Source organism: Lissotriton helveticus, chromosome 11, assembly GCF_964261635.1.
Source record: "Lissotriton helveticus chromosome 11, aLisHel1.1, whole genome shotgun sequence".
Classification (NCBI taxonomy): domain Eukaryota; kingdom Metazoa; phylum Chordata; class Amphibia; order Caudata; family Salamandridae; genus Lissotriton; species Lissotriton helveticus.
Genome location: NC_136072.1, coordinates 470,143,122 through 470,159,658, shown reverse-complemented (window position 1 = coordinate 470,159,658; position 16,537 = coordinate 470,143,122). Strand labels below are relative to the sequence as shown.

Here is a 16,537-nt window from a genome sequence, read left to right as displayed (position 1 = left end):
TGCCTCATGCTTCACCCAGGCCCCTTTCTCTCTAGAGCCAGAGTTATTGGCAATAGCTCCCAGAGGAGTATCCTCTTTTCAAAAGACCTATAAAGCCATAATTTCAGACCAATGGGCCTTTCAAATTGTTGAAAATGGATATACTCTACCCGTACAACACCAACCACCCATATCCCCACCCAGTATCTCCTTTCATTCAAGAACCATCTAAGGATACTGTAGCAGGAGTTAGCAGGCCCGAGCAGTAGAGTTAGTGCCAGAGCATGAGAAGGGGCAGTAGCGCTATTCTTGGTTCTTTCTAGTCCCCAAGTAGAAAAGTGGTCTTCGTAAGATCCTGCAACTCAATCTCCTAAACCTTTACCTGTGCATGGAAAAGTTAAGGATGCTCTCCCTGCCCTAAGTTCAGCTGGTACTGAATGTGGAAGACTGGATGGTGTTCCTTGTCTTGCAGAACTGGTGCTTTCAGTATGCTGATCATGCAATCACACAGAAATTACCTAGGATTTGTGGTGGGATCCATTCATTACCACTTTGCAGTTTTTTTGGGATTGACATTTGCACCTCGAATCTTCACTGAGGAAATGCCGGTGGTTGCGGTCTATCTCAGGAGGTCATGAATTGCTTACTTCCTGGACAAGTGGGTGCTCCAAGCCAGTTTGCTGCAGATGATGGCACTTCACCTGCAGAAAACCGCATCCCTAATCTCCGAATTGGGGTTTTCCATCAATGTGCCCAAATCTCACCTGGAGCCCTACCAAGACCTCTGTACCTTGAGTGGATCTTTTTGCTACTCGGGAGAATGCCCATTGCTCGAGGTTCTGTGCTTTTCTGCATCAGTTGCAGGGAGCCGTGGGGGACAAGTATCAGTTGAAGTGAAAATTTCAGCTTCACTATATGTTTCTCACATACACCTAATTCCTTGGGTTTTGAGGAAGGTTAACCAGGAGTGAGCGCAAGGATATCCTCATCGCCCTGGACCGGTCAAGCAAAATGTTATATACAGGCCTTTTGCGCCTCTCCCTGGATGCTCTACTTCGCCTCCCATTCAGAGTGAAATTTCTCTCCCAATCAAGAAGTTCTACATCCTAGTCTCCAGGTCTCACATCTTCATGCATGGAGTTTGAGCGGAGCCACCTGAGTTCATTTTGGATCTCACCAGAGGTGATCTACATGATTCTTTCAGTCCATCCCCCTTGACAAGTCAGTCTATTCTGGGAGACTGGACATATTTATGGCATTGTGTTCCATGCAACAGGTAGGCACTGTGAAGACAACCTTGACCAACATTCTTCAGTTCACATTATCCTTGTTCCAGCAGGGTTGCTCAGTTGGTATGGTCAAATTGTATTTTGCGGCTTTGTGAGCCTTTCTGTGTGTTCCAGACCAACTATCTTTTTTTAAATTACCAGTGCTTGTTTGAGTTTTTAAAAAGGCCTGCTGAACATGTTTCTGCCTGTTATGTTTGTTATGTCACAAAGAGACTTAAACTTGCATTTGGTGTTTTTGATAGGTGCTCCGTTTGAGCCCATTCATAGTTCCTAGTTAAAATTGCTTACCTTCAAAAGTATAAATTTGGTTGCTATGACATCAGCGCTTCTCGATCACAAACTATAATCATTGACTGCCCATCTGCCTTTCACGTGCTTTTTCCTGTATAAGCAATCCTTTGAACTAAAACGGCTTTCCTATCTAATTTGGTGTTCCCACTCCATATGGGGCACTGTGTCACATAGCCAACCATTTATCCCTGCCTCACCAGACCAAGGAGGCACAGCAGTTGAATCGACTAGACACCAGGTGTGCTGTATTTATCATATTGACCACATAAGAAACATCAGGTCTGATGACAAGCTCTTTACAGGGTTCATGGGCAACAAGAGAGGCAAGGTGGTGTTGAATGCAACTCAGTCTCATTGGATATGCTTGAGCATCAAGATCTGCTATGTACTAGCTAAAAGAGAACAGTTTTGGGGACACAAGCCCCATTCCACAAGGACAAAGGCTTCCACTGCAGCCTTGGCAAGATGCATGCTGGCGGTAGATATATGCAAAGCAGTGACCTGGGCTTCCCGCCACACCTTTGACAATCGTTGTTTCACTTCTAAGGTGAAATGGGAGGCCATTTCACTCTCTGTTCTTCAGGATTTCCTCATTTGACCTTTCCTTCAGACTCACAACCTGAGGGAGTACTGCTTGAGAATCTATCCTGAGGTGTGGAATCTGCAGGTAGAAGTATCCATCAGAAGGGAATGTTATTGACCGTTGTTAAACATTTCTGGTGATTACTCTATCTGTAGATTCCACATCAATTTCACCCTCCTAGCCTTTCTGAAGAAAGTTCATAGACCTGATAATAAGATGGCAGGTTATTTTGTTGCACTGCATCTGTTCATTGTTGAGGTTGTTTTTTTGTCTCCACCTTGGAAATAGCTGGTAAAAAAAAAAACAGATGAGGGCTGACATAATGGCATCAGGATGGGCAATATTTGACTCTAGTGATGTCACTACAGCTCAGCTAAAGGCGTCCAGATGGAACCAGCGCCCCTTACTGGTGCCTGAGAGCTATGTCATGAGTTTGTGGATCTATACTGATGCCTGGGATATTTAAGATGATGAACCTGCAGGTAGCTAGAGTATTCACCAGAAAGATTGTTACAGAAGGTAAGTAACTTGTCCGTACCAGCTGCTAAGGTTATCTTTTCCTCATGTCTCCTGAACGCATAGCAACAACTGCAAGATATTTATGAAGTAGTTCATGCTTTCACCTCCCCTGAAAATTGCAGTCTGACTGGTAAACCTTTGCAGGAGCTTTGTGACGATCTACCTTCTTTTCTTACAAGAACATAAACATCCATGAGGATATTAGCTGAGCCAGATCTAACCTCCTGGAAACATATCCATAACAGTGCAAGCAATAATTCAGCATGATTTATAGTCTTCAACTAGGTGACTGAAGCTGTTGCCTCAAATCAGGCTTGCCTCTTGACCGGTGGCCATTTCTGAAATTGTGCTTAGATTTTCCAGTCTTAACTTGGAAGCCAATAACATATCTTTCCAAGGGGCTTCAGTACCCAACTTGTGTGAAAAAATGGAGCTATTTCTCCACTTCTGAAAAAAGCAGACCTGGACCTGGATGACCTGACAAGCTAAAGGCCTTGCATTCCTGTACTGGCCAAAATTATCGAGCTACATCTAGCAAAATGGCAACATAATACACAGAAATAAACAGGTTTGCTGGACCTCTGCACACAACAGAGTACTGATAGCTGTTGCCTTTGACAACCCTCATTCTGTGAGAGACCAAATTGTTTGCTGGCCTTCTACTCGCTTAGTTGAACTCAGCTGTTGGTATCATAGATCTTCAATGCCATCCTAAGCGAAGGCGCATTCCCAGATGTCCTTAAGGCAGGTGAGATTAGTACGCTGCGCTGCCTGGGTCATCTTCAATACTAGCTGCATCATTTATAAAACCCTGAACAACAAAAACCCACCTTACCTGGCAACCAAGTTTGCCATATTTGGATGAAAGTGCCTGACTAGGTGCCTGGACAATGCCAGACTGGAAACAAAAAATCGCAAGAGAGAAAAAATAGAAGGCACACCTTCTCTGTTCATACTCGCAGGAGCTGGAACAACTTCCCTATCCACATCAGATTAGCACAAACTCTCCTGGAATACAGAAAAAACGCTGAAGTGGGCTCTCTTCAAGGAGTACAACCCCTGGCCTGACAGTCCACCCTTGACCCTAGTGATTGTACCTTCCTGTGGACCATGCACTCTACTGTTCTGTTGCTCTTGAGCTAGGTTCGTACTCTACAAATAACAACTCCTACCATTCTCATGGTCGATCTGGTGGGTCTTGGTCCAACCAGCCCAACTCTGAAGTGGTTTAGATCTTTTCTCATAGGCTATTGCAAAGTGGTTTTTCTACCCCTTTTCGTTTTGAAGGAATGTTGGTAGGGTTCAGGGTTTGTCATGTTCAGCCCTGACCTGACCCCCATTGTATTTGACATGTATGTTCAACCTTCAGTTTAAGTAATCAGAAAGTTTGGATTTCAATCATTCTTCTATACAGATGATTTAGAATTGCTGCTGAGCCTTGAATTCCCTAAAACCATTGAAATCCTGCCACTTAGGGCTGCCTTCTTGGGATTCAAGGATGGGCAGCTACTAACTTATCTGAGACTTGACTGTAACAAAAGTGAAATCCTTATCATTGGCAGACATCCTTTGGCATGGTCTAGTAGCATGTGGTCCGCATTCAGTGAGAGTTTACCCATTCCAGCAGAGATCAAAGAGTCTTGGAAACTGGTTTGATAAGGAGCAGTCATTCAGTTTACAAATTCACATGTTCTGGACAACATGCTTTCAGCTTCCTCTGCCTCCGAAAAAAGATCTTGCTTATTCTTCCACGCGAGTCTCATGCCACTGTAGATCGCTCCCTGATCCCTCAGCCCTTATTATGCCAGTGCTGTCTGTCTCAGGCTTCCAGAGAGCCAGTTCTACAAGCTGCAGAACATATATAATATGACAGGCTTTTAACTGTCCTGCACACATCTGATCATGTATCCCCAAACTGCTGCACAGTATCCTGGCTTCTGGTCTAACAGCTCATTGATTTTGGTTCACTGTGTCTTTTTATCAGAAGGGACTCAATATTCTGTCTCAACTCCTGAATGCATGCCTCTTCTATCAGGTTCCCTCTCGCTGGTCACATGACTCAATGCTAGAATAAATTCAGAGGAGGTAGAGCCTTTTGTTCTTGGGTCCTAAACTTTAGAAAAAACTTCTCAAACTGCAGCAGAGCCCCAAATTCTATCTTACTTTGAAAAAAGCAAAAATGTTTCTGTTAAGCCTGTAGTGTTATGATGTTGGTATTGTTCTTTCTTTTTGTTCTGGTCTCCCAGTGCCCCTGTCCTAGTGCAAGGATAACGTTTGAGTGTACACTGCTCTTTAGTGGGGAGAGGGTGTAGCTTAAAGGCTAGGGTGGCTGACTTTGAAGCTGGGGAACCAGGTTCGAGTCTGCCGGGAGGCTCAAACAGCCTGTGATTCTGGGCAATTCACTTAATTTCCCTGTGCTTAATAGCAATGTGTCCATCTGAAATGCAACTGGTGCTCATGTAAAGCGCTCTGATACCTTTGGGTCGAGTTCACCTATATAAAACTGCAAAAAAAATAAAAGAAATCCGAATACACTGTGCTATCTCTATTGTTTCTGTATATTTCATCTGTACTGTTACTGAACATCCATATCAGCCTTGCTGTGAAGAACCCATGAGATTTGGGATCCCTGCTGCTAATACTAGTATCTTCTACTTTATTAACAACTCCACATGAGCAGTATCATTGCTAGTGTTGCTAACTCCCCCTTGAACTGTATCATCTTAAAGTCTTACAAACCAGATGGAAATTGAGAATTCCTGCTATTAATCACTACCCACAAGGAACCGTTAAGTATTATTTTTATTTCTGATCTTAAGTAGGCACAGTTTCCTGTGAAGGGGATTTTGTGCTAAAGAGAGAACTTTGTTTTATTTCATTAGCATGTAATAGAAAGTATTGTTACTAATAATCTTGCTGTGCTTGTTGGACAGTGACCGGGTCAAATGCTGTACTAAGCCCCCTCATAGCAAGACTTCATCCAGGCCCTCATAATTTCCAAGGAGGACAGCCTCCCACTTGAGGATGCTTGCTGTTAGAGTGGTCCAATCACAAGTATACTTCTTCCTTAATGTTTTGACAATGTGGATGATTGGGGCGCCAACAAAATCATACACATAAGTCCAGTGTACCAAGCACATCATGCTTCAAGTTTATGTCCTTGATCCGAGGTCTCACTTTTATGCAGTACTGCCATGCCCTTATAACCAGAGTGTTAACACCATTACCTCTTAATACAGTGAGGCCCTGGGAAATATCCTTGTGAGTGTCTAAGACCGGAAATTATATTTCAATTCCACAGCGCAACTTTGGCAGAGTGTACGAGCATTCACAAGAGCCTGCATGAAAATCATTTTTAAGCCAAATCTTCCTTATTTGATATTGTTAAGCTCCAAATGAGGGACAAATAGCCCTCCATCTGAAATCCTTAACGCGTGATGAAGAACAAGCCATTTGTACAATTCAAACTTTACCTTTTGGTTCTGGTCTATTTCAAGCCTACCCTGCCCTTCACTAGGAAACCTTTATAAAGTTGGCTTGACTTTGATAAGGCTTTATAAGCTGTCATCAACATATCATACCGCAGATTGTTCTAGAAAATGCTGTAAGAATGCAGCACATATATTAAGCAAAGTCAGCATGGTATTCCTGAAATGAAGCATCGAAACTGGGTATTCTGTCATAGTCAAAGTACAACATTTGTTTCGGATTGAAACGAAGCAGCTTTACCTCCATTACTTAACAGTGGCGCTCTGGTCTGTACGTATCAGCATAATTTGAAGGTTACACTAGGCGTTGTCTTCTTTTTTTTTGTATTTGTGTCTCATCATTTCATGATTTTGTTGTGTCTGCAGGAAAGAACTGACGGTAGAGGCCCGGGAGCTGAAAGGAGAGCTGTATTGCCTACCATGCCATGACAAGATGGGAATCCCAATCTGTGGGGCATGTCGGAGACCCATTGAGGGCCGTGTGGTGAATGCACTGGGGAAGCAATGGCATGTAGAGGTGAGGCTTATTCATCATATTGTGGTGCTAACTCCTGGTGTACTGACGCCTTCAGAATAATTGGCTGTGTAACGGAAACCTTGAACATCAAAGAATTTGACAGCAAACCCTTAACAGTACTCAGTTGGTTTACAAACAAGTTTGTAAGAAATTGGGTTATTAGTTGGGGATGGGTTGTGGGGTGGGGAGGTAAGTACCTACTGCAGGTAATAACCACAATCCTTGTCAGTATGGACCCACAAAGTCACTAAATTAAACTGAACTCAACTCCCTGGTGGTTATGGCACATACAAGACTGGCTTAACTTAGAGGCACTGTTTAAAATATTTAAGCAGTACTAAAACAGTAATAAAGTCAAAATGCAAAATAATAAAGAAGTTCAAATACAAATTACAAATATAGAGTAAAACCTAAACAAAAGTACACAAAAATTGCAAAAATGCAGCCAGAGGGACGAGAGCTACGCTTGTTTTAATTGTACGTATAAATAGAGCCATGAAGCACAGAGTGGCTACAATATGCAATTGTCGCAGTAGAACATGACCTAGACACAATTTGACACTGACATGAGTGGAGATATACCAACCAGGTTTGTCCTGGGCATAAGATTGTACATTCTGACTTTAGTTCTTTAAGTTCCAATCCACCACAGTAGTACACTTGTGAAGGCTCCCAGGCCACCACGGGAGACTCTCAGAGGCTCACAGTGTGTCCAGCAGAGGCTACAGCAGGGTCCAGTCCAGGTCCAGTTACTGCTGGTCAGCTTGACAGTTGCAGGAAAAGGTCTCTTGCAGCTTGCTGTGTCCCTGTAGCTTTAACATGATGTCACTATTATGACCCTTGGAATCCACTTATTTTTCCAAGAAGAACAGGTCCAGTCCTCAGGTTCAGTCCTCTTCTCTTCTTCAGCAGGTCCAGAAATGTTCTGAAGTAGGTGTCTGGAGGGCTCACATTTATACCTGGCATAAGGTAGTGGGTGGGAATGACCCCTGGGACGCCCTACCCAATGTTGTAAAGTTTTGCGGGGCTAACCATACCCACTTTTGACTATTCCAATATGGCCGAAGTCTTTAGGCACACTAAACCTGGGCTCTGATGGCTGCGGGTGTGTGGAAAGGGAACTAGCACTATGGTAATCCTTGTGTCCTGCTAACACTAAAATCCAGTTTTAGGCAGTCCCTGTAACCCTTACATTCAGAGTTGAGCTTTCAGCAACCAGACAGTGGATACAATCAAAGTTTTATGTTATTCTGTTTCCCTCCTTTGAAGTGCACCCCAAATGTTATATGTAAACCCAGTAGACCTGTCAAACAGGCTGTTCCACTGTGATGTAAAAGGGGGTCCCAATGTTATTGGGACCCGACTAGCTGTCAGGACAATAGGCCACAAATACTAGGAACCTGTAGGTAAGTTAAATCAGCCATTGAGGTGTACACCAAGTTCATCATGTTGAATAGAGGAGCACAGGCACTTTACCAGTGGTTAGCAAGGGTAACGTGCACAGAGTTCTTTAGCCAGCAAAAAAATAAGGTTTAGCAAAAAAGGCCAAATATTTGGGGTGACCGTGCAGAAAGGGCACATTTCCAACAAAGTACATCAGTGATATTTTCTGCCATTAATATTTGTTAATATGCTTCACAAGTAACACATGAACACATTAATACTGTGAGTCTAATCTGTTGAAAGAAAGGAAAGCTCAGGGCATAGTCTTGAAGATCCAGCTAGAGCAAAGGGCCATAAGAGATTCCAGGGTGCAGGAGGACATGGGATTGGCGGCCCTTACAACCCATCTTGTGTGACTGGACCAGACCTGAAATACTTTAACACACAATATTGCCTGCACCTACTGCAAAACAAATACTGGCATGGTGCTGTTCCTCACTAGTGAAAGTCCTGAATACGGAAAACTTCTCATAGATTTCTTAACATTTAGACATCTCAGAGAATTCATGTTATGCACCTCATGTTAGTCTTGCTAGGGTTCTTTACAAACTGTACTCTAAATGATATGGCATATTTATAAAACATGGTTATGTTTGGGTTATTTATAATTCTTGAAAACTAAATTATATCCATGGTTTGCCAGAAATATCACATCATCCTACCTTCCCAAATGGTTTCAGACAAAATAATAGACTACATTCATGAAGCCACTGCATAGAATGAGGCCAGAACATAAAACATAACATGTATGGTTTGGTTAAAATAGTTCTACTTGCATTCTCTTACTTTGGAAACACTGACTAGATCTAGTTGGTATGTTTAAAACAAAGTCTGAGAAGTAGACAGTTAGGGAACGTTTGCAAATGACTGCATGAATGTTGATCCATCATAATTTCACCATCTGTTCTGTTATCAGGTCCCATGCAAATCTTGATATGGGGCAAACAAGAGTTTTCCCTTGAATGGAGAGAGATTCAGTTAGCTCACATGTAGGTTGTTGCTTTCCTGTTTTACACCAGGTAAAATCTAGTACAAATAGTGTGGACAAACTCGACACATAGTCTGAATCCACATAGTCTGAGTTTGCATACACCTGAACAGGGTAAAAGACACTGTATTACTGAGGTAACACCATTCTTGGGTCTGAAACTTGGTATGGTGCAATGGTGCAGTAGATTCACACCGGGGAATGCAGCACCCGGCTATATTGGTATTCACTGAGCACTCAATAACACCCCTTGCATAAATTCACAAGCAGTAGAATAAGAAGCAATTGTCCATCCTTGAATGCCAGTGTCAACTATCCCATATCAACAATCAACTAAACCCAACAAATAACAATAACGTATGAGATGCCATTCTGACATCTTTCTAAAGATATATCTACCTAGAAAATCAATGAGCAGTTGTTCAACCTGAAACACTGTTTCATTAAAGGTGACATTGTGGGATGTTCAGGGAAGGGTCACCTATTTGCCTGCCCTGCAAGCTGTTTAATTGTAATTTCTGCCCTTTTGGCACTGAATGGCTGCAGAAGGAGTACAAACCTCTGTCTGGGAGAAGGACTATAGGCCTTTCTTAGAGTTTTTCAGGTTTTTGCCTACCAACCTCGGGATTTGCTTGTCTCATATAAGGGGTACAAAAGGGGGTGGTGATGGACGGAGCATCTGAACCAATCAAACACTCACACCCAGTCAAAAGATCTGGGTTTAATCCATCACCGTTCTTTAGCCCACTCTGCCACCCCAGTTCAGACATGGCCATATGCAAATCAGTCTGACCCTGTGCCTCATTGGAAAAGTCCAGCCCGAACTGCCAAGCCTTGCCTTCCCTAGACCGGAAACAAGCTTCCTAGGACAGGTTTCTGGCATTTCAGCTGTCTTCAGCCAGGCTTGCTTGAATCCAGTGGCAAAGTGAGCAAGGGATTCACGTCTGAGCATGCCCTGCCAACTTATGGCGAACAAAGCGGTACAAAAGGGGGTGGTGATGGACGGAGCATCTGAACCAATCAAACACTCACACCCAGTCAAAAGATCTGGGTTTAATCCATCACCTGGACCCGGACAGGCGGACGTCCCCCTTCGCCCCGAATAGAGCGGCGGTCATGAGTACACTCATGGGCACCATTAAACAGCGCACCATAACCTCCTCAGAGCATAGGGTAATAAGAAATTGCTGGGTAAGGTGTCTTCAGAAGACCAAAACTAAACGTCCCTACTCCCCTAAGATGTCCGTGGCTTTATTGGCGGCGCTTCCGCATGGGGTCATTGGAGGGGGCTGAAGGACTGGGCACAAGCGGGAGTCACTAAGATAGGAGATTTATACGGAGATGGGGAGCTGCTCACGTTCGCAGCCTTCCAAGCCAATTGGGATATTCCACAGGGACACTTTCTATTGTATGTGGCGGTCACCCGAGCTATGCGCAGGCACTGGGGTCAGGGGACACTTGAACCACCTACTCACTCTACATGCGAATACCTAAGTCTAGCAGGAGGGGTCATTAAGGCGGTCTCATGCCTATATGGAGCCATTAGGCGGGACTCCATGGGGCCACTGGAGAGCCTGAAAGATAAATGGGAAGCAGACATAGGGAGTCCTATAGTGGATAAGGATTGGGAAAATGCGCTGCTCCGAGCCACCAAGGTATCCTGCAACGCTCGATTCCAATTAATTAGTTTTTATACTCTGCATAGGGCTTATATTACACCTGACAGAATTAATCGCTACTTTCACCGGGACGATGCGAGCTGCCCCCGCTGCCAGGAGTTGGGGGCTAGTTACAATCATATGATGTGGAGCTGCCCGCAGATAGAGGGGTACTGGCAGGAAGTGGTTAGGGAGACAGCGCGCGTCACTGAGAAGGAGATCCTATGCACCCCAGTCATGTGTTGCTCAACCTATTCCCCCACTCCGCTAAAACTAAGGTCACGGCCAGGTTTCAAGACCTAGCATATATACTAGCAAAAAGGGAACTCACCAGCAAGTTGAAGGCCCTGGCAGGTCCAGGAATAGACCATTGGAAACGGGAACTAGTGAAGTGGGCAAGCTGCGAACATAGAATACTGCTTCGGAATGCTAAGAGAGGCATAGGACGATTGGAGAGGGCGCAGGCCTGGTGGGTATTGGTGGACGACCTGAAGAATGTTGATCAGGAGTCCCGCCTGGCACCCCACAGGCTGGCTCCCAACTGGCCGACCCTGGGGGCATGGTTCACGGGGGGCTGGAGGTGAGGCATGAGTGGGCCATCGCACCCTAACATCCACGGACATGGTGGGTACTATGAGCAAGACACACGGCTCAGACAGGAGCCAATGAGACCCAGAGCATGTATATAGTGAGGGACGTCTTGGCAGGTTCGTCAACAGCAGTAAGGGATTAGGTGATAGTATGTATGTGCACTGCTGAATACTAAATGGCAATAAAATTTGTTAAAAAAAAAATCCAGACATAGACCTGTTTGCCACACACAAAAACGCAAAATGCCCAACCTTCGCCGCCAGGTTTCCACACCCGCTGTCCAAGGGCAATGCAATATGGATGAACTGGTCAGGCAGATTTGCGTATGCTTTTCCGCCAATCCCACTAATACCACTAGTAGTACGCAAGCTCAGACAATAGTCTCTGAAACTGATCCTGGTAGCTCCCACATGGGCACGCCAAACGTGGTTCACCACACTGCTAGAACTCTCTCTAGTACCACACCAAAAACTGTCTCTGACACCATCCATGCTAACGCAGAACCATGGAGACATCAGGCATCCAGATCCAAGTCAAGGGAACCTGGCGATCTGGCTCCTGAAGTCTTAGAGTTTGGTTACCTTAACCTGCCACCAGACTGTATTAATATCATTAAAGAAATCAGAAGACCTACTACTAGAGCTTGCTATGCTGCTAAATGGAAAAGATTTGCCATTTACTGCGCTAATAATCAAATTGATCCTTTAGATGCTTCCATCCAAAATATCATCTGTTACCTTCTCCATTTACAAAGATGTAATCTAGCATTTTCATCTATACGTTTACATCTTGCAGCCATTGCTGCATATCTACAAAACAGACAACATATGTCGTTATTTAGATTACCTGCAATCAAAGCTTTTATGGATGGATTAAAAAGAATCATTCCTCCTAGGTTACCACCCTCTCCAGTGTGGAACCTAATCATTGTTCTTACCAGGCTCATGGGGCCCCCTTTTGAACCTTTACATAAGTGTGAACTGCAATTTCTCATATGGAAAACAGCTTTCCTTATTGCTATCATCTCTCTTAGGAGAGTTAGTGAGATTCAAGCTTTCACTATACAAGAACCATTTTTACAATTACACCGTAACAAGGTGGTTCTACGGACTAATCCTAAATTCCTTCCTAAAGTAATTACTCTTTACATCTAAACCAATCAGTAGAGTTACCAGTGTTTTTTCAAAACCCAGACTCGGTAGCAGAGAGAGCTCTACACACACTAGATGTAAAAAGAGCTCTTTCTATTACATTGATAGTACCAAATCCTTTTGTAAAACAAAGGAACTATTTGTAGCTTTCTCTCCACCACATAAAGGCAACCCCATTTCTAAATCAGGAATCGCAAGGTGGATTGTTAAATGTATACAGATATGCTGTCACAAGGCAAAACACGCATTAACAGTTCCTCCTAGAGCACACTCCACACGCAAACTAGGAGCCTCCATGGCTTTCTTAGGGAACATTCTACTAGAAGACATCTGCAAGGCAGCAACATGGTCTACAACACACACCTTCACTAAACACTATTGTGTTGATGTGCAAGCTAAGCAGCAAGCTGCAGTAGGCCAAGCTGTCCTCAAAACTCTCTTTCAAACTACTGCAATGGATACAGGTGACCACCGCTAGGAGAGACACTGCTGCACAATCAATGCAAAGTGTAGGATCTGCAGCTCATATGCCTCGAACGGAAAATACTACTTACCAGTATACATCTGTTCTTGGCATGTAGAGCTGCAGATTCCTACACGCCCTCCCGCCTCCCCGGCAACTGTATCTGTTCCAGTTTTGATCTTAATTAGATATACATGCATTGACATTCCTTCTTTATTTCTACTAACTCCATCATTTCCCATCATGGCTAAAACAATCTAAGGATGGAGCCGATGCCCATGTGCACTATCGTCCAAGGGAGGAGTCACCTATCTCGTGACTACAAAGATTTCTTCCAAGACGACAACAACATGCAATCATCGGAGCCCAACACCAGGTGGCGATCTAATGCAAAGTGTAGGAATCTGCAGCTCTACATGCCAAGAACAGATGCATACTGGTAAGTAGCATTTTCCTTCCTATGCTAACATTAGGTGAGTGTTGGATGCTGTAGATATTGCGTTGAGGTAGCTCAATTTAAGCATCCTCTTTCAGTGCCACGCATAGCTATGAATTTCTGGCTTCTGGACAGAGACTCAGTAGCATGTGTTGCACGTGCCCTTCGATCGAGAACATCTTTTCTGCCCAAATAGCGATAGCATGCAAGAAAATATGAAGGATTTTATTTATTTATGTGTTTTATAGAGCGTGGACTTGACCCGTTAGGGTATCAGAGCGCATTACAGGAAAACATAGTCATGTACAGAATAGGCATAGCATCATCCAGTTACGGATCGAATGAGGGAGGGCAGAGTGCAGGATACATGAGGGAGATAGGGCATGTATTTACAGATTAAATATCCAAATACTCAAGAAGAGATAACATATTTATAGATTACGTTAACCAATGTACGCGACAAGGCCCCAGGTTTCTGATGGGGTGAGCTATATAATCCGAAGGGAGGCAATAGATGGCTATAGATCAGGGCCGTAGTGGTGGTAAAGGCAAAGTTTAAATGAGAAATTTACCCATGAGGAATGTTTTGGCATCCTTTTTGAAGCGAGTCAGAGAGTGTATTCTTCTGGTGTCAGGTGGGAGAGAGTTTCATATATGCTTGGAGCAGTCCCAAAGAAAGCCCGGTTGTAACTTCTTTTTTCCCAAAAGCGTGCAGATTGGAGCAGGAGGTCTCTGGCAAATCGGGAGTTTCTGATTCCTCCGGAAATCACAAGTTTCTGCCTCAGATATGCAGGGGAGTTAGAATATAAGGCCTTGTGCATGATGCATGCTACTTTGAGCTGTATTCTTGCCTCCAGGGGAAGCCATTTGAGCTTTCAAGTACGTGGAAATATGGTTGTATTTCCTTGTGCCGGTGATTAGTCTTGCGGCCGCGTTGAGGCAGGCTTTTAGAGGTGCCAGGGAGATCTTGGGTAGACCCGAGAGGGTAGAACAGCCATATTCCAGTCTAGAGATGACAAGTGCTTGGACTGCCATTTTTAGATCGGGAGCATCGAGGAAGGGTTTCAATTTCCTAAGGTAGCTCAGGTGGAATCTGGCTGATTTGGCCATTGAATTTATGTGGTCCCGCATGTTCAGATTGCTGTCAAGGGTGATTCCCAGGATTTGGCCGAATCCACGATGGTTTTTGGGCAATTCAAGGCTGTGATAGCCTTAATCCAGGATTGAATCTCAAGGTTGGTGTTGGGCGGGGCGATCAGAAGAAATTCAGTTTTCTTAGCTTTGAGTTTGAGTTGATTGGATGCAAGCCATTGGACAGTCAGTTTCAAGGCTTCATTCAGGGAGAGGATCTCTTCGAGAGATGAGGTTTTGATGTATATCTGAGTGTCATCAGCGTACATATGATAGAAGATATAGTGCATAGTACCTCGGTAAGCGGTTCCAGGTAAAGATTGAAGAGGGTGAGGGAAAGTGTTGATCCTTGAGGGACTCCAACCGTGACCGGGGATGGTGCTTATAGGTTGCCGTGGACAAGGAATCTTTGGGACCGGTTTTGGAGGAAGGACTTGAACCACTCTAGAACAGTGCCATCCAAATCCATCCTAAATTTGAGGCGTTCAAGTAGTTTTTCATGGTTGACCGTGTCGAAGGCCGAGGATAGGTTCGGGAGGATTAGGAGACAGGTTTTGCCTTGGTCAAGGGCTTGGAGAGCATCATCAACGATGTGGAGCATAGTGGTTTCTGTGCTGTGCCCTGGTCTAAATCCAGATTGGAAGTCATCGAGCAGGTGGAAGTTATTGATGTGTTGACTTAGCTGCTGCTGCACACATTTGTCCATCACTTTGGCTAAGAGGGGGATGTTGGAGATGGGTCTAAAGTTGTCAGGGGAGGCTGGATCCAGTGACGGCTTTTTCAGAATGGGGAGGACTTGGCCGGCTTTTAGAGAGTCCGGCATCGTTCCCTGCCCGAGAGAGGCATTAATTATTGTAGTCCAGCTAGGAATAATGGATTGGCCAACGGCAGCTAGGCAGTTGGAAGGAAGCGGGTCATTAAATTGATTATTAGGGTTTAGGGAAGATAGGATTTTGGACACTGAGTCGTCGTCATAGAGTTTGAAGTCAGTCCAGTGAGCATGGTCTTTGGGTGAAGCCTGTGGGGATGGCGTGGCTGGAGAAGGCAAGTCGAGAGGTGTTTTGGGGTATGTGATGGAGTTGAGTTCATTTCCGAGGGCTGAGATTTTGTCAGCGAAGGAGGAGAATTCTTCTGAGGATATAAGAGACTTGGGGGTTTCATTTGAAGTTTTGTCCATTTTGTTGGATTGGTGTTTGACCAGTTCGAAGAGCTTGTGGGGTCTGTTCTTGGCCTTCTCCAGTGCAGTTCTGAACAAATCTTTTTTGGACTTGAGTATGTTTCTGTTGTGGGCATTTCTGGCCTGGCGGAGGAGTTTTACATGAGCGGCAGAGGGGTGCTGCTTCCAGGATCTTTCAGCTTGTCGGAGGACTCTTCTTTTGTTGTTGAGGGATCCTGTGAACCAGGGGTTTCTGTCTTTGATTTGGGTTCTTTTCAGCTTTAGTGGGGCTAGATCATCCAGGATGTTTGAGATAGACGCAGAATAGTGATCATTGAGGCAGCTGACTGTTGTGATATGCGAGGGGAGGGTGGCCGGATTTACAGCGAGCCTCGAGTTCCCTGCGGTCCAGGTTCTTAGTGTCTCTGATCCAGCGTTTAGGAATCACCGATTGCGATTCCCTTGTCTTGTGGGTGCCAGGTAGGAGAAAGGTGATGATGTGGCGGTCAGACCAGTCGCATGGGTCTATAGAGATGAGCTTGACTGGTGATTCTTTAAAGATAATCCAGTCAAGGGTGGCCCCCTTTGAATGAGTTGATAGTGAGCAGGCTTGGGTCAGGGCTTGATCGGCCAGGAGGTCCTTGATGGCGTTGACATGTGAATCTGTGGATCGTACCAGTGCAAGTTAAAGTCACCAAGGAAAATATCATTGGCAATATTGGGACTCTTAGCTGTGATGATTTCCATGAGGTGGTCGGTGAAGGAGTCATTAATGCCTTGGTGGTGGTAAAAGATGTGCAGATTGCACAGTAGGGTGGAGTTGCTGTGAATAACGATGGCGAGGTATTCGCAGG

The 16,537-nt window shown here is 44.6% G+C and overlaps 1 protein-coding gene across 11 annotated transcripts in view; it reads left to right on the top strand.

Moving 5' to 3' along the window:
- The window catches only part of LIMS2 (LIM zinc finger domain containing 2), a 470,048-nt gene that overhangs the window by 297,848 nt on the left and 155,663 nt on the right, over positions 1 to 16,537 (top strand). For all 11 annotated transcript variants that reach the window (XR_013602372.1, XR_013602371.1, XM_078666051.1 and 8 more), the window contains one exon: positions 6,516 to 6,666. Coding sequence is in view for 9 of the 11 variants with exons in the window: in XM_078666051.1 (XP_078522177.1) it covers positions 6,516 to 6,666 (151 nt within the window). In the remaining 2 variants the exon portion in view is untranslated. The remainder of the gene's footprint in view (positions 1 to 6,515; positions 6,667 to 16,537) is intronic.